The sequence below is a fragment of the Danio aesculapii genome, chromosome 22 (genome assembly GCF_903798145.1).
Source record: "Danio aesculapii chromosome 22, fDanAes4.1, whole genome shotgun sequence".
In the NCBI taxonomy this organism is placed as follows: Eukaryota; Metazoa; Chordata; class Actinopteri; order Cypriniformes; family Danionidae; genus Danio; species Danio aesculapii.
The window spans coordinates 24,634,421-24,662,155 of NC_079456.1; the positions used below are offsets into that span (position 1 = coordinate 24,634,421).

The 27,735-nt window shown below is 37.7% G+C and overlaps 1 protein-coding gene across 1 annotated transcript in view; it reads right to left on the bottom strand.

The window, feature by feature from the left end:
• p3h2 (prolyl 3-hydroxylase 2) overlaps positions 1-27,735 on the bottom strand; it is an 86,104-nt gene that overhangs the window by 25,037 nt on the left and 33,332 nt on the right. The window contains exons 2-3 of the mRNA XM_056447755.1: positions 7,300-7,452; positions 4,139-4,328 (exon numbers count right to left, since the gene is read on the bottom strand). Coding sequence (XP_056303730.1) covers positions 4,139-4,328; positions 7,300-7,452 — 343 coding nt within the window. The remainder of the gene's footprint in view (positions 1-4,138; positions 4,329-7,299; positions 7,453-27,735) is intronic.

Here is a 27,735-nt window from a genome sequence, read left to right on the forward strand (position 1 = left end):
ATTCTAATTTCACATAGGCTTTAATCATAGAAGTCTCCACCATTTTAAAATAATGCCATGATTTTAACATAAACCATGCATGTCAGATCCTTTAATGTGCATGAATGCAATAAATTACAGAGGGAGGTCAGTCAGTTACACAGATGTCAGTTACATCATTTTGATATTTTTTTTTCCAGGGATTCCTTGCTGAACTGTGTGATATGTCATCATGCACAAAACTGCCTGAAGCAAATGTCAGCAACACTGACAAGTCCTGCGAAGAACAAGTCTTCTCACGACAGGCTTTTGTCAAAATGTTTTCCATTACACATTCAGGCCATGAACAGTTTTTTTCTGAAATGCACCCTCCTTTAATTAACAGTGCAATAATTAAGAATCATTAGGACAGCTCAAGGCATTGTTTTATAGGCCACATGTTATGAGGTGGTTGTTATGACATAAGTGTTGGAGAAACGACTCCTCGTTGGAGTTTTATAGACTCTCACATGATTAAAAGACATCAGTTAGCTACATTAGCTTCATTTATTCACTTTCTTATGGAGTTTCACTTAACTTGGCTTCATCGGAACGCTTTAAAATTCTTTCTTTGGAGGCAGAACTCCAAAGCAGGAATTTATCAATGCACATCCAGATTCAAATTCTGCTCATTTCTTGGAAGGTACCTTGTTCTGTTCAAATATTGAAGGCAGCATAAATGTATCTGCTTTAAATATCCCACAATCCTGTGAGTTCCATTTCTGACAGTGTAAAAATTAAACACGGTGTCTGGTAGAGCCACTTGGGTGTCATTTTATTAGTAAATGTACATTTTTGACCAACATATTCTACTTTCGATGGGATTTCTAGTGAAAAGTTTAGTTTTACATGATTAAATTGTTATGCTGTCCCCGAAGACTGTCTGAAATTAGTTTTACGAAGTGCCTCTGTGCACAAACACTGGCTCCTTTGAGCTGCCTGATTGAGCAGTGATGCAACAAGTCATCTGCTTTCAGATGCAGCCTTTATGTTCTAAAATGATAGCAGCTAAAAACTAGTTAAAAAAAACAACAGCAACTTTTGTCATATCTATATCTACAAAAAAAAAACAAAAAAAAAAAAAAAAAAAAAAACGAAGTATTATTTTAGCACCACTGATTTACCTCTCAGTCTCTCTCAGGCTAAGAGACCTTTTTCACGCAGATTCGGGTACGGTTCACGGCTGCACACCCAAGTTTAGCAGACAGCGGTCACACTAGTTAAACGTACTGTACTCTGACGTCAAACGAACCCGGTTGCGGACCAAAAGTGCTAGTGTGAAAGCACCCTTAGTGTCATTGCTGAAATTGTCACAAAGACTTTGGGCCCTATCATATGTACCTGGTGCAATGCACAAAGGTTTTTTTTTTTTGTTGTTGTTGTTGCTAGTTTCAGCTCGGCACATTTTTAAGTCATTTTAATGTCCTGCAACACATTGTTTAAACAACAATTGGTCTCAAATAGGGCGCTGGTGTGAAAAGGTGTGCTAAGGTGCATTGTTTGCTCATTGCTATTTTGAGGCAACTGAATTAGACCGCGCCATTGACCAACCACAAGCTGGTCTAAAGTCAATGGCACGTTTTTTTATTTATTTTTTGCTATTTAAAAAGCGTGCTAGCCATATGCGCCTATAGGCCAGTGCACACTCATACATATTGCTTATTACACACACAGGGATGTGCAGCAGCACACAATATGAAACATTAAAGGATTTAAACACACAACTAATAAAGTCAATATTGAGTGTATAATACAGTGTTTCCTCGTTAATCATGGGAGTTACTTTCTAAAAATAACCCACAAGTAGTCAGCTTTTTTTGTATACGTATTATAGATGTTTTGAAGCTGTAAAGCCCCTCCTTACACACTTTTCTTAGACAGGCATTAACATTTTCACACTTTTCTATCGTTTCAACACTCACGTAACTTCGACCTTCCTTTAGCGTGTCCAGAAGTCCAACTTTTTGTGCAATGGTTAGCATCTTCCTCTGCCTTTTGGGTGCTACAGCAGGTGCCTTTGATGGTGCAGAACGTTTTATCGACATTGTGGGGTATGTTGGGGAGAAAACTTGCAAGTATACAGGGGTGCGTTTCCCAAACAACGACATAGCCAATGGCTGAACTATCATAGTACAATGCATTGTTTGAGAAAACAACGATGTAGTGACGAGTGTTTCCCAAAACCGTAGTTTCTCTGTCGCAGATCTATTGTTTGAATCATGTTAGTTATAATGTAAAACGTCCGTAATGATTATTAATTAAAATGTAAACAACACATACAGGACCTATATATGTTTCCTTTACAAATATTATTGAGAATCGTTCATTTAAAATCACTTACCTAACACAACAGGTTGTAGGCCTAATTTACAGTAGGCTATTTATTAAGAAATGAAAAAAAATCCTTATTAATAATAATAATAATAATAATAATATTAAAATTTAAAATAATAATAATAATAGTTATTATTATTATTATTCATCCATTCATTTTCTTTTCGGCTTAGTCCCTTTATTAATCTGGGGTCGCCACAGCGGAATGAACCGGCAACTTTTCCAGCATTTGTTTTTTGCAGCGGATGCCCTTCCAGCTGGAACCCATCACTGGGAAACACACACACTGACGCCAACTGACCCAGTCGAGGCTCGAACCAGCGACCTTCTTGCTATGAGGCGACAGCACTACCTACTGCGCCACTGCATTGTCTCATCATCATCATCATCATCATCATCATCATCATCATTATTATTATTATTATTATTATTATTATTATTATTATTATTATTATTATTATTATTATTATTATAAATTAAATAACCTACTATAACTTAAAACCATTAACATATGCTAAATATTTGTTTTCACTAGCTTTGGAGATGTAACAACCCAAATTCTGCTTTTAAATGATAGGTCCACCTATAGCTTTTGTCATGAGCTGTCACAGCTGTGGTCAAAATGACACCAATGTTTTCAAAGTGCACAACGAAGTGCACAATTGTCAATATGAAGATCGCTAAAACTGAACTGTAAAAGTACTTTGAAAGCAAACTACACCTAAGAGAGATGACTTTAATATTTTTTTAATCATTCCAAGTTTAAATGTTAGAATGTTCTATAGTAATAGGGCATAGGGGGGATAACTGGGAATAGAACACAGCCAGGAACTCTGCTTCTAACTCCAGCTCTAGAGGTGTAGTTGCAAGCTTACAAGTTTGTGAACGTTTGTTGGAACAACGGACTTGGGAAACGACAAATCAACGAACTATTTATAATGATGGAACTTGCGACCTTAGCTAGCTAACGATGGTTTTCGGAAACGCACCCCAGTACAGCACTACAGAGTCACAATGCTAGAGATCAAACGTTTCGGTTAATTTGGCAAGCTGAACGCATTTTGTATCTACTTTATGGGAGACGTGGCACAGAGGATATTGATTGATAATGGTCTACAGCCAATCAGGACACAGAACACAATGCACTGTAAAAAAAAAAAGCTTGTCAAATTCCTCTATAAAAATGTACGAAACTGCAAGATCACGAAAAGTGAACCGCATTATGGTGAGGGACCACTGTACAACAAAAATTTAAATATACCAAACACAGAATGAATATAAAAATCCACCTCATTATATTAACACTGTGAATGCCTTATGGTCGGTTTTGAGCAGGAATGCAATGCAATTAAAACTAAGGTTTTATGATTATGTTTACCAGACCGCGTAACTTCACAGGCTAAAGTTAAAATGATCTGCTCCTGTATTTATAAACACAAAAAGCAGTGTCCTTTTTATGCACCTTGTTGTTTTTTTATGTGCAAAACTTTGCGCAGGGCAATCGTATGTCATGCTCTTTCAAGCTGTTCGTTGTTGAACTGCCTGTCAGACACAACAATAACAAATTGTACTAGAGTACATAAAAAAGAAGGTCAGACATTTGTGCCTCTTGCTTGCTCAGACAAGGCTTATATCAAGGTCAGAGAACGGGAAGATGGAAACACAAATAGCTTTAGAAACATGAGAAGCTCAATGGAAAATTCCCAGGGCTTTCTCAAAAGTGCATATGATCACTTTACCACATTAAAAGGAAGCAGAGAAGCTCTGAATACAAAAGCACCTGTACCTGAGATGAGCTCGTACAGGCTGTATTTGTACAAGACGTGATCCTGCTCCTCGAAGTGCTGCGGTCCTTCACACAGGGCCCGACAATCCTCATCGGCACGAAAATACTCGCTCAGAGCCTTCTCAAACAGTGACACCGACTCTTCATAGTGGCTTTTGTCATAGAGCTTCACGCCAGCAAAGAAGGCTCTCTGAAAATATAAAGATGCATTATAATGAATTTGATTATAGAGTTTATAAGGTGTTTTTGAAGGTTTGAGGAGCTAATTAGTAGTAATGTACTGAATGTTTGCTAATAAACTGAGATTTTAGAGTTAGCTGATGATTGGTAATAAAGCTTGTTTGGCATGCTGTCCCGGGAGAGAGCCCTGAGCTCATAAAATCCGTTTGCAAGGCAAGAAGGGAATTTGAGCTCAGGTAGATCTCGAGAACCCCAACCCTGAAAGTAATGTCAATTGAGACAGAATGTCAACTGGCCGGGTAAAGACCCGAACCACATAGTGCAGGCTGCCGTGCTGCACTATAGAGGAAAAAGAGGAGGAGAGGGGGTGGAAGGGGGGATTCCTCAAGACGAAGATGACTGAGGTAAGATGCTTTGGTTATTTATACTAAGTTAGGAAAGCACATAAGCACATGATCCTCTCGAAATTAGTTTATAAATAAACTTCACTTATTTCAACATTTTAAATCACAATTTTGTCATTATTGATCTACGTTTATTTTGGGGAACATTTTCACTGAGCATTATTTGTAGTGCATTTAAAATGGAATAACCATGATCAACTTTTCACTTTTGACACTCTCAGCTTTCATATTTCACCAGTATGATAATGAAATCCGAACAATAAATGTGGTTTTGGTCACTTTAATGCACTTGAAATGACCATTTCTTAATTTTTACAACTAATAATAGCAAGATATAAAAAATATTGAATATGAGACACTTTATAAGAACCATAAGAACAATAAACAACGTAATAAAGTATATCATGTCGTATCATTGTTTCAAACACAGAAAGAATAAAAATAAAACTGCATGTCATTTGACGTTACATTTAAGCTGTTGTACATTTAACGTCCATAAATGAAATAAAAAAAACTCAGAGAGAGGACAATGAAAGTTGAATTGCTATTAATATATAGTGCAACATAATCACTGTAATTGTTTTACTTCTCCTGTCTCTTCATTATTTACCACATGGCTGAAAACAAGTAAAAAAAAGTATTTCAATATCAAATAACAATGTACCAATAAGCTTAATTTAAATATCATTTACTATTAATAGTTACATTTTATATACAACACTGTATATAAGTATATATAGCACATATAGCACATTTCATTATTTCATTTGTTTATATAGCACATTGATTTTTAAATGTTATTCACAACAAATAAAATTCCTAAAATGTGAAATAAATTATTTAATAAATTAATTTCTTTTCATTTTGGGTATTTGATTAACTAAAAACCTTGGTGAAATTTAATTAATTAAAAAATTAAGTTCTTTTTTGTCTCTTCACCTGCCTTAATTACTGTGACTTAGTTTTTTGCCTTTTTTTCAGTCTTTCCACCATCATTAGTTTTTCACCTGTATGACCTATTTCTGTTTAGCCATTCATTATTGTTGTGTATTTAAGTTCCCCTCTCTGATTCTGTTCGCACTTCAGGATTATGTAAGACTTAGCCTTCATGATTGAACTTTTTGTGAATAAGCCTGTTTGTGGATTAGGTTACAGTAGGGCTGGGTGATACGGCAAAAATGCAATCTCAATAAATATTTTCCATATTGAACAATAACGATATATATATTTCAATATCAGTTGTTAATAATTCCATATTTAAAAGAGTACCCCAACAATGACTGAAGCCAGAAAAATGAGAGGGTCCATTAAATGGCATAACATTTTTGGCCGATACATTTTCGGTGGCCGAAAATTCGGTGCATCTCTAATATCAACACACTTTTAGATTCCCATTGTTGCACATTTCTGCTGTGTGATTGGCTCTTAGATAAATATAGATTAAAAAAGTCCAGAGCTTATCATTGTTATTGACATAAATTTTATCACAATTTAATATAATATCGATTTTCAGCCCAGCCCTATATTAGAGTATACTGTAATCTCAAATAATTACAAATCTCATGTAATCACCTTCACATGTAAAGACTCATTTTCAACGTCCTTACACACACTTACCACTAATACGTTATAACAATAACAATGTTACAAAAGTAATAACAATACGTTATACACAGTTACATGCAATAATCAATTCATATCACTCTGTACTTACAGTAAAAGTACATTGCTGAACTGAACTGAACTGAACTGAACTGTAGCCTTTTTGGGTACATATAAATTTTCAGCTTCTAAAAAGTTTAGAGGGCAAATTGGTCTTTTTAATGTACCAAGATTAGTTTTAGTACATGCTGTATTCAGTTGGTACTTGATACGTGACTTTGATAAGCATTTTTTATAGTAGTTCTACCAGCTACCTCACAGCAAGAAGGTCGCTGGTTTGAGTCCCGGTGGGGCCAGTTGGCATTTCTGTGTGGAGTTTGCATGTTCTCCCCGTGTTGGCGTGGGTTTCCTTCAGGTGCTCCGGTTTCCCCCATAGTCCAAAGACATCCACTATAGGTGAATTGGGTAAACTAAATTGTCTGTAGTGTGTGTGTTTGTGTGTGTGTGTGTGTGTGTGTGTGTGTGTGTGTGTGTGTGTGTGTGTGTGTGTGTGTGTGTGTGTGTGTGTGTGTGTGTGTGTGTGTGTGTGTGTGTGTGTGTGTGTGTGTGTGTCTGTGTGTGTGAATGAATGAGTTTCTATGGGTGTTTCCTAGTACTGCGTTGTGGCTGGAAGGGCATCCACTGTGTAAAACATTTGCCAGAACAGTTGGTGGTTCATTCTGCTGTGGCAGATAAATCAGGGACTAAGCCGAAGGAAAATTAATGAATAAAATTGGCTCTAACATCTAATATGTATTATGGTAAAACTTTTGATATGAAACATTTGTAGAGCAATCATAAAAAACTCTTTATTGTGGCATGATAAAACACTGTAGGTAGAGGCACATGGATTGATCATCCCCTCCGCTTTATGAACAGTTATAGCACTAATAACTAGTCTGGCACATCACTGGTAACTGGTCAGCAGTGACTCACCTGATGTGGACGTGACTCCCGGTCAATGAAATGTTCCTCTTTTACACCCTTCTGGGCTTTGTACTGCTCCAGATCCTCTCCCATCTCCACATGCTCAGGGTTGGCTTGGAAATACGTATGAGCAGCGGACGCAGCTTTGTCCAGTTGCCCGAGCTGTTTTCAAGAGAGGAAGAACAGGAAAAGTTTTGGACTGACTTAGAGATGAACTCCTTTAATAGACTACAGAAATATTATGTCAAACAAAGCTGTTATTGTAAGATAAAGTAACAAAAAATTGTTATTATTTATAAGGAAAATTACCACAGCATGTGTGTAAAATACACACCATTTAAACAATCATTATCAGATCTGATAATGACAAGTGGATAAATTATTTCTGACCTGAACTAGTTTTCCCTCAAAGATGCTACTTGTAGCCTCTGAAAGCAATTAGAAATTTAGATAAATAAACCGGGGACCGCTTGACTCACAATTCCAAGAAATTTGGCTTTATCAGTAGAAGAAAAAATGTCAAAATAAGTTCACAGGAGCAGTCTGCAGTTATTTTTCTGCTTTTATGAATTGCAGACCCCAAATCTGTTCTGCAGATCTTGGACTGTCAACAGTTTCTTTAATCCTTTCAAGGAACAATATATCGTAAGAACAAAACTATACTAAATGACTCACAAATTTTTGAACGATGACAAGTTGATGATGATTTCATGGAAAAAAAGATACAAACACAAGGAAAAATAACACAGATCCTCTGAAGTTTATCTCCATAAATCATAAAATACATCAGAATGCCATCAACATCAAGACACGTTCAATCTTGAATTCATTTTTTGCATACCATTGCTTTCTCTGTCAACAAAACATCCTGAAATACCCAAACTACAGTAAACAATTAGCATGGACCATATTTCATGGAGCTTTATTATCCTTTCTGGTCACTATTTGCTTTTGATGTATTGAAATAAACACTTGAACAATTCTATTTTGTTAGGGGGGGGGGGGGGGGGGGGGGAAGAGTTCACAAGCTTGGAACAAAGCTTAGTGAATTATCACAGATTTTTTTGTTTTGTGTGAGCTTAATTATGGAGTCTGCTGCTCTGTATATTTCTGTGTACACAATTTAGTGCAGGGCCAGATTAACATAATTCAATTCATCTTTATTTCTATAGCACTTTTACAATGTAGATTGTGTCAAAGCAGCTTCACATAGAAGTTCTAGTAAATTGAAACTGTGTCAGTCCAATTTTCAGAGTTTAAGTTCAGTTTCGTTCAGTTCAGAATGGTTTAATTTTCACTGCTGAAAGTCCAAACACTCAAAAGTATATCCATGGATGCGCAGCTCCACAAGTCCCAAACCAAGCAGGCCAGTGGCGAGAAACAAACTTCACCAATTGACAAAAGTGAAAGAAAAAACCTTGAGAAAAACCAGGCTCAGCTGGGCACGACCATTTCTCCTCTAGCCAAACTTTTTGTGCGGAGCTGCAGTCTAGGTGCCGTAGGCTGGAGAACACTGGACGTCCATCGTGGAGAGCTGCAGATCACTGGCGGGTGATCAGGCTGGCCCACGGGATCAAGGCTATGACATAAGAGCTAGATGGGGCTAAAGCCTCAGGGCCCTCAAAAGAAGCGAGCCCTTGATTGGCTGGAGAATTAATTTGCACCATGACGCAGGAAACGCCTGTTTGTGTTTTGCTTTCACATGCCGATAACGTGAAGAATTTTCTTCGGCTCACTTCTGTTCAAAAACAGTGATGCTGCTAAACTATGGCTTGGAGTGGCTGTAGCCCAATCTGTTTTCGAGTAGCCCTGTTTTAGTCTCCTGTAAGGGTGAACATATGTCCCATTTTTTTCAGGAAAGTCTCTTATTTCCCAGAACAGTTCCTTTATAGGCTCTACCACAAGTATGGTCCAGTCAAAGGTAGGCTAACCAAGTGCATTGTAGAACAAAAAGATTCAAACAGTATTCGTTATTAATGTGCAGTAAGAGTAGGTGGGATAGGCAAAATCATGCTGTATAATGAACTCATAACCAACCGCTGTCTCAGCCAAGCACCCGCACAATCCTGCCCTCAAATAATATAACTAAAACAGTTTGCGAGCAAATAAAATAGGCTACACAACAGTTATCAAGAGGTCCATCTTTGTGGAGTAGCAAGAAAATACGTGTTTTAAGTCCAACTAAAGCAGTTAGAAAGTAAACTTTTAAATAAATGATTTTCCCCTTTCATAAAAACTACAGTAATAATCCGGAGCAATCAAATATTGTCTGGCTTTCATCACACTATATCTGAGGAAAAAATAAAACATGCTAATCTTCTGTAATTGATTATCTCAAGCCCAAATGGGAAATTAGAAGCATGGCTTTTAAAGATATTTTAGGCATTTATGCTCAGCTAAAGTTCAAAGTAAAGTTTTTACAGATATATTTGAAGTATTTATTGTAAAACACTCATTTAGGAAGTATTTCAAATGTGTGTGTTTTTGCTGAGTTTGTCAGCCTGTTTAAAATATGAAGTTTATGTAATGTTAAGTTTGTATGCTTGTACGCCTACTTTAGTAAAATAGAAAACATTTATAATAATCAAATATAAATCAAGTAGTGGAAAATTAGATAATAATAATAATTAGCAAATTAATAATAATAATAATAGCAAAAAAAGCTACTTTTGTGAGACGATGAAATAAATGGGGCCCTTGGATTTGCTACAGCCCCATGGCCCAATATGTTCTTAATCCAGGTCTGAGTACATGTGATCGGAAATTTAGTGTGAGGGTGAAAAATTTAGCTAATTTGGCAGCAGGTTAAAATTAAATCAGGTCCAGAAAGAGAAAACTGTCTGGTTTGAAAGTAACTGTGACTCATATATCACTGCACTACTGACTACAGAAATATCAACCTTTATTATAAAAAATAGTTGAGGAGAAATTATCGAAGAACAAACTTCGATGAAGCAAACAACAAAAATGCTTAGTTTTAAAAGTTATAAATGCTTGACAATTCAAACTTTCCAGGATAAACTGTTAATCGTTAAGGTGGCTCTCTGCAACTCTCACATGGTTGCCCACTGATGGGAGCCTGGATGGGAGACCACATGGGAAGCTGGGTTGTTGCTAGAAGTGGTGTTAGTGAGGCCAGCAGGGGGCGCTCAACCTACGGCCTATATGAGTCTTAATGCCCCAGTATATTGATGGGGACACTATATGGCTCAGTGAGATGTTAAACCGAGGTTTTGACTCACTGTGACCATAAAATATCCCAGGATGTCCTTTGAAAAAGAGTAGGGGTTTAACCCCGGCATACTGGCAAAATTCGCCCTCTGGCCTCGCTCCATCATGGTCTCTTAACCATCCCCATAACATGATTGGCTTCATCACTCAATTTCCTCTTCACCAATCAGCTGGTTTGTGGTGTGCAGTGGTGGAAAGAGTACTGAATTATCATACTCAAGTAAAAGTACCATTACTTGCCCAAAAATGTAGTGCAAGTAGAGTAAAAAGTATCTGTTGTAAATATTACTCAAAGTATGATTTAAAAGTACTCGAGAGTAGTGAGTATTACACTGTGACAAGTTGATGCGTTTACATGCAGTTTGCGCAGGGATGTGTAAACGTAACATTCTGTAGTGCATTTAGTGATCTTTCTATATTCGTTTGTTCCTTCCAACCTTCCTTCCATTGTTCTATCCTTCATTCATTCATTTGTTCTTTCCTTCCTTCATTCGTTTCTTCCTTCATTCCTCCCTTCATTCGTTTGCTTATACATTAGTTCATATTTTTGTTCCTTCCCTCATTAGGTCCTTTGTTAATTCATTCATTCGTTCTTTCCCTCCCTCCTTAGTTTGTTCAGTCCTTCCTTATTATTTACTTATTTATTCCTTCCTTGTTATTTACTTTCTATGTGCGATTTGATTGGACGGGAATCACAGGACAGATTTTTTCCACTTTAGCCAATCACTATAGACAAGAAAGAAATAAAGTAGTGACTGAAGTTTGAAGGAAAGTAGTAGAGTAAAAATACCGATACTGCACTAAAAATGTACTCAATGGACAGTAAAAGTACACATTTTTTAAACTACTAAGTAAATTACAATTCCTGAGAAAAACTACTCAATTACAGAAGTTTGAGTATTTGTAATTTGTTACTTTACACCACTGGTGGTGTGCGGTCTGGCGCAATAAGGCTGCCATCACATCATCCAGGTGGATGCTGCAACCAAGTGGTGGATGAGGAGATTCCCCCCAAAAAATGAGTAAAGCACTTTGAGTGTCCAGAAAAATGCTATATAATGTAAGGAATTATTAAATTATTATAATTGTTACGTAATTGGTATGTGTGGCTCTGAGACTCCTACCTCTGAAATACATTAGCTGAATCACACTGTTGTTATAGTGCAATGCCGTTTTTGAAGGCCTGCAAATTAAACTTTTCAAAATGATTTCAAGCTCTTTTCAACCTCAGCTGAAATAAGAAAAATATGGCTTTATTTTCACTAATCTGACCATACATTTATACACTATGATGTAGCTTCTTGAAATACAAACACAGATGGGCCACTGCACAGTGGAAACGATGATCTTGAATCAAGTGGCTCTTTTTTTTCCTTCTCTTTTGTAACAAAGCCAAGGTTTGGGCTTTTATCTGTGAGGGAACGAGGCAGGGAGGCTAAAGGCTTAGGAGGATATGCTTGGTTACCTCTGAAAGGCCAAAGAGCAAACTGGCGTCGACTGCATTCCTGTGTCTTCGTCCACAAACACCCACATTGCCTCGTATTTCAGCTGCCAGTGATTTGCGAAGCCCCTGGTTGCTGGATATAGGGGGTATTTTTTTGCATCCCATCCAAATGCTGACCTACCCAATTTTCTTCTAAGCGGGTCAGATTCCCGGGGCCGAAGCCAAAAAGCGACCTGGCCCCTCGGATCAGACTGTGATGTTCAGTCACCTGCCGTGTTTAGCCCACATGTGCTACTGTAGCCTGTCAAAAAATCCTCATGCCCTGACAAATCCGGTAATTGTCACAGAACAGTGTCCAGAGAGTTCACAAGAGGTGACTGGAAAATAGCTCAGCGAGTCACAAAAGCTCAATCGCAGCTGGGAATTAGTCCAGCTAGGCGCACTGTCGGCTCACATTCACTCATCTCAGGCAGCTGTTTCTCAATTTTATGGACCAAAACTGCAACAATTCCAAAACTTCCAACGTTTTAACTACCAAATTATTGTTATGTGTGTGTGTGTGTGTTTGATGTTTTATATGAAATCCTTGCCTCAATAATCTAAAAAAACCCCAGAAAATCTGGTGGGAAAAGACTGATGTATGAAAAACATTCATATTTTAAGTCAGGGGTGTCCAAACTCGGTCCTGGAGGGCCGGTGTCCTGCAGATTTTGGCTCCAACTTGCCTCAACACACCTGCATGGATGGTTCAAGAAAGGCTAGTATATGTCCAGGGATGTCTGATTGGGGTTGGAACTAAACTTTTCAGTACACCAACCTTCCAGGACTGAGTTTGGGCACCCCTGTTTTAAGTGAATAACTGTAGTTTATATACAGTTTATACAACAATGTTTATATATAATAATTTTAACTGTTAAAGTTATTAGTTATTAGTTTATTATTCATTAATTTTCCTTCAGCTTAGTCCTTTATTGATTAGGGATTGCCACAGCAAACTGCCAACTATTCAAGCATATGTTTTACGCAACGGATGCCCATCCAGCTAAAACGAATATTGGGTAACACTTTAGTTCAGGTCACAATTCATGCTATTAACTACCAGCTTATTACTTGCCTAATATTAAGATATTAACTGTTCATTAGTAGTTGATCTACGTCCCTAATCCTATCCAAAACCTAAACCCAACTACTAACTTACTAACTACTAATAAATAGTAAATTAATAGTTTATTAAGCTAGTATTGTTAGTTAATGGTTTGTTAATACCGTAAATTGTGACCGCAAATAAAGTGTTACCGAATATTGCAATGTTGCCATGAATATAAAGAATTTTCTGTTACTTTCTGTTATGATCCACATTTGACACAAGTACTATAAATGCAAATCAGGTGAGCGCCACAACCAAGGTTTCTAGGTCCAAGAAATTTCTAGCCCAATGAAAAAGAATGAAAAAACGAGCGTACAATTAGCATGGACGGAGGGAAAGCATCCCCACCAATATCAACTGACTACTAAAATTTCCCCACCAATAATTTAATTCACTTAAAAAAATATAAATAAATAAATAACACACACACTTATATATACACACTTATATATACACACTATATATATATGTATATATAAACTGGATTTAAATTAATTGTGCGAAATCTGCCCTTTTAAGCATGTGTTGGTGGGGTAAATAGTAACATTTTTACTCCTGGCACTTTTGGCAATACTGCACAGAAACCATAGCTCCGGTGATCATACAACCAGTGCTCATTTGTAGGAGAGGCTTGTGTTTTGTTGGTAAAAAAATAGGGTTTGTCTAACCCCGTTACTTTGTTCATTATTTGTCCAAAACCAAAAAGTGTTACTTTGTGCCCCGCCGCTCTCCCCTACTACTACTACTACTACTACTACTACTACTACTACTACTACTAATAATAATAATAATAATAATAATAATAATAATAATAATAAGTACAAAAGCACATGCTGAACAGGTATCTAATGAATAAATACTAGTGTCTATATTTACTAGGTACTATAATCCAATGAAGGAGAACCAGTATCTAATAAATTAGCCAATTAAAATGTCAATAGTGCGTGCTAGGCTTAATTAGTAAGACTGAAAGAGTAGCTGCTATCCAAACAAAGGCCATGTTGCTACAGTCCTCTGAAAACATATTTTAGCTGACCTGCTGAATGACTTCAACAGATGGTTTCACAGCTGAGACACTCATTTCACAGGCACTTGCACACAAATCCAGCGTTGGCATTACCAGATATTCTCAGTAAACCATTACATTAAAAGCTTTAGTATGCGTAAAAACGATTTTCCCTTCATTTGATGTCAAACGAAAACAACCCCAACTTACTGCACAACTCTTTGAAAAAATAAAGTACAAATCTGACGACATGAAGAAGAAGTTTGTTCCAAATAGCATAAACAGACCTTCAGTGAACATTTGTGCCTTCTGGGTAAATATTTTCCAGAGAGAGCACCTGTGGCCCTCATAACTGCTCTTTAATACACAGCACCGCCGCTTTTCTCCCTGCATCTCCAGCCAGAGTTTACAAACCATTTACTTGCTGGCTGTAAAGAAGAAAACATCCCGTTTGATGTGGGTAGCTGTCGAGGCCAAGGCGAAGCCCCATTTACGAATGTTTCTTTCACATGAAAAACTTCAGCGACATGTTGATGGGACTGTAGATGCTTTTATGTGCTGAGAAAATCATGGTTTGTTTGAGATCAACAACAAACACGCAAAGTCTTAAAGAATGCTTTCAGAAAGAGAGCATACGTCAATGTACACTCACCGGCCACTTTATTAGGTACACCTTACTAGTACCGGGTTGTACCCTCTTTTGCCTTTAGAACTGCTTTAATCCTTCGGGGCATAGATTTAACAAGGTACTGGAAATATTCCTCAGAGATTTTGGTCTATGATAGCATCAGTTGCTGAAGATTTATCGGCTGCACATCCATGATACGAATCTCCCGTTCCATCACATTCCAAAGGTGCTATATGGATTACGATCTGGTGACTGTGAAGGCCATTTGAGAACAGTGAACTCATTGTCATGTTCAAGAAACCAGTCTGAGATGATTCACGCTTTATGACACTGTGGTTATAAAGTGATGGACATGGTCAGCAACAATACTCAGGTAGGAGTTGACATGATGCTCAATTGGTAATAATAGGCCCAAATTGTGCCAAGAAAATATCCTCCACATCATTACACCACCACCACCACCACCAGCCTGAACCATTGATAAAAGGCAGGATGGATCCATGTTGTTAACGCCAAATTCTGACCCTACTGTTCGAATCTCGCAGCAGAAATCAAGCCAACGTTTTTCCAATCCTCTATTGTCCAATTTTGGTGAGCCTGTGCCAATTGTAGCCTCAGTTTCCTGTTCTTAGCTGACAGGAGTGGCACCCAGTGTGGTCTTCTGCTGCTGTAGCCCATCCACCTCAAGGTTCAACGTGTTGTGCATTCCGAGATGCTCTTCTGCATACCTCGGTTGTAACGAGTGGTTATTGAAAATCCCAGTAGATCAGCAGTTTCTGAAATACTCAGTTCAGCCCGTCTGGCACCACCAAATGTGCCACATTCAAAGTCACTTAAATCACCATTCTTCCCCATTCTGATGCTCGGTTTAAACTACAGCAGATCATCTTGACTATGTCTACATGCCTAATTGCATTGAGTTGCTGCCATGTGATTGGCTGATTAGAAATTTGCCTTAAAGAGCAGTTGGACAGTTGAACCTAATAAAGTGCTTACATTATGCTTAATTTTGTTGGTAAAGTACACTGTCAAAAATGATACATTGGATGTACTCAATTTTTTTTAAGGTAAGTAGTTGCAAACAATTATCATGGGCTGAATTTAAACAAATTAAATTTGGTAATGTTCAACTTATTTTGTTTGTTTAAATTCCACCAATATAAATTGTTTGTAACCACTTACCTTAAAAAAAAGTTGTAAATCCAATTTACAAATCCAAACAAAGCCTTGTTGTTTCAACTTTAATTTAAGGATAAGTTAATATTTAACAAAAACTCACCAGAACACTTGAGTCTGTAACTTATAACCACAGTGAAACAGTGTTACTGACTTCAAACTGCCATCATCCTGGTTTTACTCAACAGTGAGAAACGGAGAAACCACAAGAATCTGTTTAAACAGTAAAATCTCGAAACTAAATTCAGTGTTTAGAATGTGGAGCTTGTTTAGTTTTCTTTGTTGTTGTATGCACTTCATTTAAACCATCATTCCCGATTACCGTCATCAATTTGTTTTAGAGTTTAGTAAACAAAATGTTTCTGTAATCAAAATGAAGTGGGAATTTCATCACGCCTGACCAGCTGTGTAAACCATAAGCTTAAACCATAAGCTTAAAAAGATACAGCGAGCTTCTAGCAAATCCGCTTTTTCCACCCAAAAGTATTTGAAGAGTTTAGATGCAAAAACTTCTAAATGCCATTTAATATTTTCTTCTAAAATCTCCAACTCCTGTGTGTGGACTCAGTAATTTTACTTTTATAATGATGAATAAGTTCTTTTCATTGCCTTTAAAGTGAAATAACTGAACATAAATATAGGAGGCTGAGAAAAATTCATTTTAGGAGGACATTTTAGATGGCACTTAGAGGTTTTTGCATCTGAACTCTTCATTTATTCCAAGAACCAGTTGACTTGTCCTTGTCCACTGCAGTTAAAGCTCCAAGTCAGCCAGCTGTGTCGCGTACAACACGTGCTGTGAAAAACAACCACGGCTTGTGGAAATCCTGTACATGATGTCATCCGTCTGGGGGCGTGGCCTCCCAACACCTTGGTTAGCGCTGACACACTAGCCTTTTTCTCCACACACATGTTGGTTTAATAAGGTAATGTCTGAGGAATGTCTTTAGAGGCGGATGAAACAGACGGCCTCTTTCATTAGAGCGAACACGTGAAGACATGGGATAGCTGGAAAAAGTACCGTATAAAAATAGACCTACAATAATTCAGCTACTGTATGCTACCCCTGAATGGAAGTCTGTGTAGGTGAGGTCTGGTTTTCAGAGGGTTTTTTGATTGGATGAGGTGTTTGACTGTAGCTGATTCGCTTGTATGTAATTAGAGGGCGAATCGAAAGATTAGTAGTTGATTTAAAGGTCAGGACTAAATTCTAAGGCTTTTTGTTTGGTAAACAGTCCTTTTGTTGTGTCTGAAGGAAGGTCTTCAGACAATAACATATCATGCTCTTGTAGAGACACCTGTCTAAACACAGTTACAATGAGTAGAACATTAGTTACTGCACTGGGTATTATGAATGAACAATACTTTTCCAGCATTTATTAATCTACGTAATTAAAAAGGATTTCCACTTACTAAAATTTTACATACTGTACATACTTCATGCTATATAATATAGCTATTTTCATTTGCTCTGACATGCATTGTGAGCTGTAGGGTCTTAAATAGATAGGTGTGTGGCTTTCCTAATCAAGTCCAATCAGTAATCAAACACAGCAGGACTCAAATGAAGTGTAGAACCATCTCAGGGATGATCAGAGGAAATGAAAAATGGTTGTATATCGGCACATACAGCCATATCGCACTGCTACTCATGTAATATTGCTCATATATTAATATTATTATTATTATTATTAACTTTCTCTCTATAATGTAATTAACTAAAAACATATAAACTTATTTTTTCATATAAACATGAATTAACCCTCAACAATAGTATATCTATAAATGTAAACTCAATTTTGAATAACAAATAATTCACATCAAAATGAACATTCAAACACAATAGACAAATTTTAAAGTGTCTACCAAAGCCAAACAAAGTCAGCATTCTTCCTCTGCTATTCTCTTAGCCATATATTCTGTTTGTGAGTGCCACCAAGCAAGCTTGCATTTCCGGTCTGGTGAATTCGCATGTGTATGAATGAAAGTCAATGGGGCGAAAAGTGCAGTGTGACCATGATACAGTCCTGTAGTTCACTATTGTTGTTTTGGTTGGGTACTCGCCCATACATATAGACTGAACATGTACGGTAAAACAATATGCATGCTTTCAGTATTTGCAAAATCAAAACATTTTTGTTGTTTGCTGAAAGGTAATAATTATACTGTCGTATTTTGAAACCCATTTGCAAAAGTCTCCATTTATATCTGATTAGTAGTAGCGTTTCAAAGTTTAGTTAAAATTTTTAACACTCCTAAAGTCGCCAATTAATTCTGCTAACCCCTAAATCACAACCTAACAGTTTACTAATACTCTGTTAATTCTATAATAAGAGTGGGCTCACATGTAGGGTACCATAAAAATAAAGTGTTCCCTTCAATTGAATTTTTTTTTAATGTTATACAGTTGGAGGTTCAAGATACCTGGATAAATCTAGCATTAATGTTTCTACTAAATTAATGCCAATTTATGGGTTGGTTTGTTCAAACCCATCCCACCATTTTCATTTGCTTTTCTATTTCCAGTGATCCCAAAGGCTTTAGATGTTCATAAAAATAGTGAAAAACAGTTGCCTAAATATTCCAACCTTTCCTTGCCTACTGCATCAGGAAAAATGGTTTTGCGATATGGGATGACGTACCACTTAAAAGAAAGACTATTTGTTCCAAAAATGTGATAAATGCACATGGTTAATAGTCCTCAACATCTTTGGCTCCTGCACCTCGTCTTTCATGTCACTGCGTGGGATCTCTTGGCCCGGAGCAGAGGCTTGAGTCAACCCTCCCTCCACATTCCTGCAGAGCCCTCGGCCTGAGAGAGGGCAGGATCAAATCGGACTCATGCTGGCCTCCTAATGACCACAGACTCCCTGCTGGAGAGAGCCGGGAACATTTAAACAAAAAAACAATGTCATTTTTCTCTATCTCAAAAAACACGAGACCGTTTTGAACTTACAGTCACCCCCCTCACGCACTTTTTATGAGCTGAATCAGTTTCAACTGCTGAAGCTTTATTCGGTATACTTCACAAAGCACTTTTTTTCTTGACAATGTTTACAAATGAGTTCCTTTAGAGGTCAAAGAGCCCATTACAGCTCTTGTTGAGGCATATCAGCGCACAGCTTAAATGCAAGGATTGGAAACAGCAGAATGGGGGTGCTGTACTAAAGGAGTTCAATTTAAAGCAGGCCTGGACTTTGTTCACACACAACAGGGCTTTTTAACGGTGGGATTGGTATTGCTGTGCCTTCACAATGCTGCCTTTCATTCTCTTATGAAAGCACCAGCACCCTTGATTTTCCTCCCTGGAGGTCTGCACACTGTATTTTGTCATGTTGGAGATGCCCATCTGTATCTTAAGCACTGTACTGAGTGCAGGAAACTAAGTAAAGGCTACTGTATTGGCTCTGTCAGGTGTGAAAGCTCCTGAAAAACCCTCATACAGGCCCTCGAGGAATTCTGGGAACCCTGAGGTTTTGAGTGCCAAGTGATGAATGATTTGTCCAAAGTGTTGTTGACTTTTAATTCAGGCTAAAGCTGAACTCCTACTGTTGGTATGGATCTGGTCTCTCTAAGTCTATGGGATCAGACAGGAGAAAGTTGTACAAATTTCTGGCAGTTGTCATTGTCATTTTTGTTTTATTTGCTTTGAAGACTTTCACAAAGCAATATAAACATCCGGCCAGACAGAAAAGCTTAAAAAGTCTGATTGATGTCTGTAGAATAAAGTCCGGATTTAACTTCCCACGCAATGAACATTGGGGGCATGATGCAGCAAGTTTCCAACAACAAACAATTTGCCTGGTTTACAATGGATGTGAATCTTCTGTCCAGTGTGACACAATTAAAACAAGCCAATCAGAATGGATTCGATCTACTTGAGCACTCCTACTTTTTTGGGATCCTTTGTTGTGGAAGACTCATTTACTTTTTCACATTGGTATTGTATTCACATTGGTGTTGTTAATATTGGTCTTTCTTTACAACTCATGAACCAAATACTTCTGTGAGAAGATTACAGTTATATTTAATAGTCACGTTGAATCAATAAGAGCAGTTAAATACTCTGCTCTGTTTTATTTCCAATTTCTCTTCTTTGTGACATATATGAAATGTCTGCAAGAAACCACCCTCTGAGTTCCACTGAGGTAATTTACTACTGATCACAGAGCCATGTTTTCCTGACAAAATGTTCATGAGAATGGCATAATCGCAAGCTCTATTTCAATTCAATTAAACATGCAGCCATAGTGGTCATGTGTATTAAAACAAGCTGAGCTGCTTTAGTAGATCTTGGCATTAAAAAAACCTACTAAAACAATTTAAGAACCGACCCAGTAGGAACAGGACATCAACATGATGTCAGATTGATGTTGTACCCCAACGTCATGGGGACATTGCATTTTGCTTGGAAGTGAAAATTAGGTTGAAAGCTTCCATCATCCAAGTATAGTTTCTGGAGACTTTATGAACTCACAGAGCTGGGTGCATCTCTGAATGGATCTAGTTGACTCGGACACAGCTCCAAATGACTCGACGCTGTTAATCAGCCTTTCTAAAGCACATAAACACAGCTATTTTCTTCATAAAATTCATGTTAGCATTTAGCATTGCATTTAGCAATGAAGCTAGTGTCACCAGGCAGACATAAGCCCTGCCCATCACGTGAATCTGCGTCTATTGTGAAGTGAATCTGACGCGCGAATGAAGTGGTGTTGACGTGCGAATGAAGCGAGTAAACTCAAAATGTTCACGCGTCTATTTATGTGCGAGTAGCGTGATTTACTCGCGCGTTCCACATCTGGGGTGAACACAGCATACTGTAACAGCTTGACGTTGTGTGGACATTAACAATATGACGTCTATCAGTCAACGGATTTTGGTTGCCATATCTGACGAATTAATGTTAGTATTTGACATCAATATGACGTTGGTTTAAAATGTTGGCTTGATGTTGGATTTTGGTCACTTTCTAACACAACCTAAAATATACCAACTATCAACGTCATTTAATGTCGTTATTGGATGTTAAAAAAAACATTGTACTTAGACGCTGCCTAGACATTGAATTTTGGTTACCCGACGTGACTAATATTAATGTCTTATGAGATTGTGTGCAGCGATGCAGTAGGTAGTGCTGTTGCCTCATAGCAAGAAGGTCGCTGGTTCGAGCCCTGGCGTTTCTGTGTGGAGTTTGCATGTTCTCCCTGCATTCGTGTGGGTTTCCTCTGGGTGCTCTGGTTTCCCCCACAGTCCAAAGACATGCGGTACAGGTGAATTGGGTAGGCTAAATTGTCCGTAGTGAACGAGTGTGTATGGATGTTTCCCAGAGATGGGTTGCAGCTGGAAGGGTATCTGCTGTGTAAAACATGTGCTGGATAAGTTGGCGGTTCATTCCGCTGTGGCGACCCCGGATTAATAGAGGGACTAAGCCAAAAAAGAAAATGAATGAATGAATGACATTGTGTGCCTGCTGGGATAACGAGCTAAAATATAAGGTTTGCGAAAAAGTTTAGTGTTATGAGGTTTGGAAAATCCATTTGTTTGTTGGTTTATAGTGATGTTAGCACAGGCCAACTTTAAATGCTTCCAAAGTGCACCAAGCATGGGTCCTCGCTCCAGATCACTGCATGAGGCAGGTTAGTTAACCCAAGGAGACCAGCAGAGGAGGTGCAGGGGCCTGTTATCTTTGGAGGCTTGGGGAGCTTGAGATTTGACAGTAGCCTGGCTTGCAACACCACAGGCAGAAAGCTGTGATAAACATGCCAAGTGGAAGCCCCCTGCAGTTCGGGAGCCGCCAACAGCATCCCCCCCTTGAGACTCATCTTGGCTCCCCGCTGAAAAAACACCCTGCAAATGGGAATAAATAACTTGGGGGTATCCAGAGAGTTAACCTCTTTCTGAAAGGGGATGACTGTTTTATTAGCCTGGGATGACTGTTATTAATTAGTTTTTTAAATTATTTTAAGGACACACTGCTGGAAAGAACATCTCTTTTGGAGTTCTGGTTACTGTTCAAAGTTGTTGACCAAGAAGAAATCAAATCAATAAATTATAAACAATAAAATCTCTGTAAAAACAGAACACAGTGACTAGATGAGTGGACGTTAGCATGGTGTTATGTGGTTGCCAGTGTGTTTTGAGAGCATTACAGATTGATACATATAGATCTTTAATCTGAAAGGGTCAAGGCAGCCAAATTTCGTGCCTGATTTCACACCCATTCTGCAAGCACGCTGATTTATGGCTGATGGTGAGTGGTTCATTTAATAAGACTTTGGCTGAGAACATGTTTCCAAACCAAACCCACTGCTAATAAATTACATTTACAACTAGGAGCCAGGCACTGGATATTGTAAGAAAAATACATACAAATCCATGGCCTGTTACAATTGCTGAAGAGAAGTTGGATACATTTACATGAAAATTATGTGCTAAAAAATAACTAGCTTTCCTTTGTGATTTTGTTTTGCATACAAAAAACCCTATGCATTACGTAAGCCAGACCAGTTGATGGCGGTGTTAATTTGTAATGAAACACTATGTGGCACACATAGCTGGATTTGGTTATTGACGATTTGACACGATCCAGGATAGTTTTGTTGTTTAAAACTCATCCAAGAGTTGTTGTCATAGCAAAAGGTCTGGTAGCTTAAACCTGGGGTGCGATTTCGAAAACTATTAGCCAACCAAGTTCTGTCATTACAAACATAGTTCATTGATTTGCCATTTCCCAAATCCATCGTTCCAATGAACATTCCCAAACTGCATCGCAAACTTGTACGCTTGCAACTACACCTCTAGAATTGTTAGAAGCTTAGTTCCTAGCTGTGTTCTCTGCTATGCCCTATTATTTAAAACATTCCAACATTTACACTCTGAATGATAAAAAAATATAAAAGTAATCACTCTTAGATGTAAATTGCTTTCAAAGTATTTTTACAGTTCAGTTTTAGCGATCTTCATATTGACAATTGCGTTCCCTTTGTAGTGCACTTTGAAAACATTTATGCCATTTTGAACGCTGCTGTGGCTCATGACGAAAGCTGAAGGTGACCTATTATTTAAAAGTGGAATTTACATTATGATACAATTTGTGTATGATAATAGACACGCACAATATTCGACTGTTTTTTTAAAGGAATAATAATTTATGCAATCATGTACATGTTTTGACAGCTAATATGACTTTACGGATACCAAAATGTGTTTTTGATGCAGAATTAATTTATAAAGCCAGTTATTCCTCAGGCAGAAAACTTGAATAGGCCTAGGCGTCTATAATAAAGAAAATCCTCTCTGAATGTAAAACTAAATAAATTGCTAATTAATTTTGACATATTAGAGTGTAAAGCCCACAACAAATGTGGAAAGTTATTGTGTATCATATTTGACAAATCGTTTACACACGTTTTACATAATTAATTTTATGTAATTTTTTTGCTTACAGGGATAATTGAATCAGATGATGTCATTACGCTGATGTGCCGTCGGCCAATCATTGCATTGCTGATCATGATTTCGAGGATCGATAGATCTGTCCTTCACAACACACGCAGTGATCTCAGATCAGTTCATCCTGACATTTTATCTGATTCGCGAACTTGTTTGAAAAACCAAATTCGCCACAAATAAGTGATCAATATTAAAAGATCCAGGATCTGCCAAATCATCTCAGGGTGCTTTCACACCTAGACTTTTGTTTTGGAACCTGGCGCGCTTCCCTAGTTAGCACGGTTCATTTGGCATATGTGAATTCAGCAATCGCGCTCAGATCCACGCCAAACCAATTGGCCCAAGATCACCTAAATGGGGTGGTCTCGGCTCAATCGAAACGAACTCTGGAGCGGATTGATTGTAGTGAGAATGCAAAATGATCCGAGTCTGGCTATATTACAGTGTATTATGGATATGTAATAGGCATAAATACCACTATATGAAGAGAAAATGATGAGTAGGGGCGATGTCATTGCTACTGGTATGTGTGTTTCATGTTAAATACGAAAGTGAAAGCATGCTGAACTATTACAGAGAGACATTTATCCATTAGGAAAACTGACCGAACTGCAGTCTTGGTTTATCAGTTTTTCTCTCTATAATGTAAAGCCATTAATGCATAAGTCAAGGGCTGTGTATGAGAAAGTCTTAACTCTGATTTATACCTGGTGACGATGTCTGTGGGTGTCACCAAAGTGCAGTTTTCACTTATAATGTCTTATTGCTCATGGTCATAAATTAAAATAAGGACGCATGACAGCCAAGCGGGACTCTGCAAAATAAACCCTGAAACTCTGACCAATGTGAGGAGAGTTTACTCACACGTGACTTGTTTTAGCTCTTTTGGTCTATTTAGAAACTTTCCTGTGTGAAAGCGAACCTCACCAAGTACAAAGCGCAACATTGTAACAATTTTAATCCCTGTTTCGGAACAAAACAGGTGTGAAAGCATCCTTAGATCATTTAAGCAAGGTACAAAGAACGGACCTCTGTAGTCTACCCCTTTCTTTGACGAAATATTTGCCTATAGACTGAATACATAATACAAATGTACATGACTTTACAGTTCACACAGAGATGATTATAGTGTTTTAAATTTGCATTTTCAGGTACAAAAAAATAAACGACTGTCCTGTTTTGGACCTGTTTTCATAAATTCTGTAATGTAAACACTTCCTAAAATTCAAATTAAGATAAATTAATATATTTTGAGACTAATTTAAGCTGGGTTTTTCATATTTTGCATACAAAGTCTCATTACAACAACCAAAATAACCAAACTAATTGCTTAAATTAACAACTGCTTAAATAATCCTCAGTTTAAATGCTACATCATGGTACCTACACGCAAAGCAAAATTTAATTAATAAATACAAATCTAGGTTTTGATTAAAGGAATAGTTTGCTCAAAAATAAAAAGTTTGGTCCCACTTTATATCAAATGACCTGCATTACTAAGTGCTTACATTTAAATTTTAGGAATTTTAAACTCCTAACCTTACCCATGTCCCATCTCAATAGCAGCAAAAATGTCGTGCAGTACAATATGTAAAGAGCACAATATTTACATTTAACTTATTTTTTTAATGTAAGAACCTAGTGGTTAAGGTCACTAGTTGCTTACTACTGTTGAACGCAAAAGAAGATGGAAGCTTGTAGCTATAGGCATTATAGGGAAAAATATAATTCAATGAGTGGGTTTTCAATCTTTTTCCAAATATCTTCTTTTGTGTTCAGCAGAAGAGAGGAACAAGTAAAAGGTGAGTAAATTACAATATTTTCATTATTGGTAGAACTATTGCAATAATAAAAGAAGAATGTTGGAGGGATTGCAAAGCATAACCAGTGATTGTGCATGTTAATGCAATCAGTGAAACAGCAAAATTCACATGAGCCACAGGAGATCTGACATGATTTCCGACTGAGGGAACAGAATCAGTTTCGAGAGAGCTGGGAAAAAGAACAGGAATAACAAAAACTAAACTGTGTTGATGACCTGTAGACTGGGGTCAGAGCCTGGGCTGTAAGTTAAGTTTGACTTGCCATATATTTGGAGATGATAATGGAGGGTAGCGGTGAAAAACACAACAGGTCATCTCTGATTACACTGCGTGAGTCAGTAGGGGTCAGGGGTCCTGAACCCCGCAGCTGATGACCTCAATGGCAACTGGTGCCACGAGTCTGTAGTAGTCAGGAATCTACTGACGTCTGATCCGGGATGCTTGCGAAAGGTTAAAGATCACGCCTGGCAGGATCTGACACATTCATCTTGCAAAATGAAAACAGAAAGACAAATGGCAGTGATCATATGGACTGTAGAGCAACGGAAAACAAGTGATCGTAAGGCCTTGTTTGTCTTCATTCGTGGAGTAGACATTTATAATCCAAACTATCTTTATATGTTTTAATTATGTTTTTGTAAAATATAGTGCTGCAGGGATGACATGTTTTAAGGTTTGTAGCTCTAGCCACAGAAACTAGCTTTTTAGCACTTTGATTCAAGGCATATAGAAATAGTTTTTGGTTAAACGTCTGATATAAGGTCTGTGGTTAATACAAGCTAATTATTTTTAATATAGTGTTCTATAGCATAAATTAATACAGCATTAATTGTCTTAAAAACATAATGCTTACAAGTGGCACTTCAGAGTTTGTTGTTTGTTGACCTTTGGATCTGACATTAGCACTTTTAGCTTAGCTTAGCATAAATAATTGAATCAGATTAAGGCTGATTTATACTTCTGCATCAAGCGCATGAATATGCTCACATGGTTGCATAGCCCTCGCCTGATGTGAACCTCTCGAAAAATGTAACTACACAACGCATAGCACAATCTCTGTGATTGGTCAGCTTGGTAGCTGTGAGTGTGGCAGTGCTGACAGCCGCAAGTCTGATGGAGCGAGTGTTTACAAGTTTCGAGTCCCGTGAATGAGCTCCAGGTGGAAACTTCTGCTTTGTGTTTACCTTATGATTAAAGATGTTGCACGTCTACTAGTTTCCACCTCTGAATGAGTGAGTTTTAGCTACTTATAGATTAAGGTAGCATTCAGAAAAACAAAACATCCATAAAAAACTCGATACAGAGGAACTTAAAAACCTACTGCCAGCTGGCGGAAGTGTTATTGCAGAGCAACACAAACAGCACGCAAAAGGATAAACGCACAACTACGTGCAAGGCAGGCGCCGTAGGTAATGGGGATCTCTCGACACAGAAGTATAAATCAGTCTTTAGACCATTAGCCTGGCTAATGAGAGTATAGTTCTTAGCCATATCGACGTATGAAATATCAACTTCTCATTTTTTGTCTAACTACAGAATAGTCCAATTTAAATAAGAAAATTATCATAGCTTTTTTGAAAGTAATTTTTAGCGAGATGCTAATGCTAATACATACAAATGGACAAATGCACTTTTTTACAATTTGTTTTATGTCCTAAGTCTATTTAAGCTTATCCAGAACATGTTCACACAAATTAAATATAATAACAATGGGAAAAATACAGTGCTCAGCATATATAAGTACACCCCTCACAAATCTCTCTTTTAAATTCATACTTTAATAGGAAGCTATACAATAGTATATTTGGGCATATAAATTAGATTAGTCAGTACAGATAATGCTAACAAGTGGCACATCAGAGTTTGTTGTTTGTTGACCTTTGGATCTGGCATTAGCACTTTTAGCTTAGCTTAGCATAAATAATTGAATCAGATTAAGGCTGATTTATACAGTACTTCTGCATCAAGCGCATGAATATGCTCACATGGTCGCATAGCCCTCGCCTGATGTGAACCTCTCGAAGAATGTAACTACATGACATAGCACAATCTCTGTAATTGGTCGGCTTGGTAGCTGTGAGTGTGGCAGTGCTGACAGCCGCAAGTCTGATGGAGCGAGTGTTTACAAGTGTCGAGTCCCGTGAATGAGCTCCAAGTGGAAACTTCTGCTTTGTGTTTACCTTATGATTAAAGATGTTGCACCTCCAACAGTTTCCACCTCTGAATGAGTGAGTTTTAGCTACTTATAGATTAAGGTAGCATTCAGAAAAACAAAACATCCATAAAGAAACTCGATACAGAGGAGCGTAAAAACCTACTGCCAGCTGGCGGAAGTGTTATTGCAGAGCAACACAAACAGCACTCAGAAGAATAAATGCACAACTACGTGCAAGGCAGGCACCGTGGGTCATGGTGATCTCGCGACACAGAAGTATAAATCAGTCTTTAGACCATTAGCCTGGCTAATGAGAGTAAAGTTCCTAGCCATATCGACGTATGAAATATCAACTTCTCATTTTTTGTCTAACTACAGAA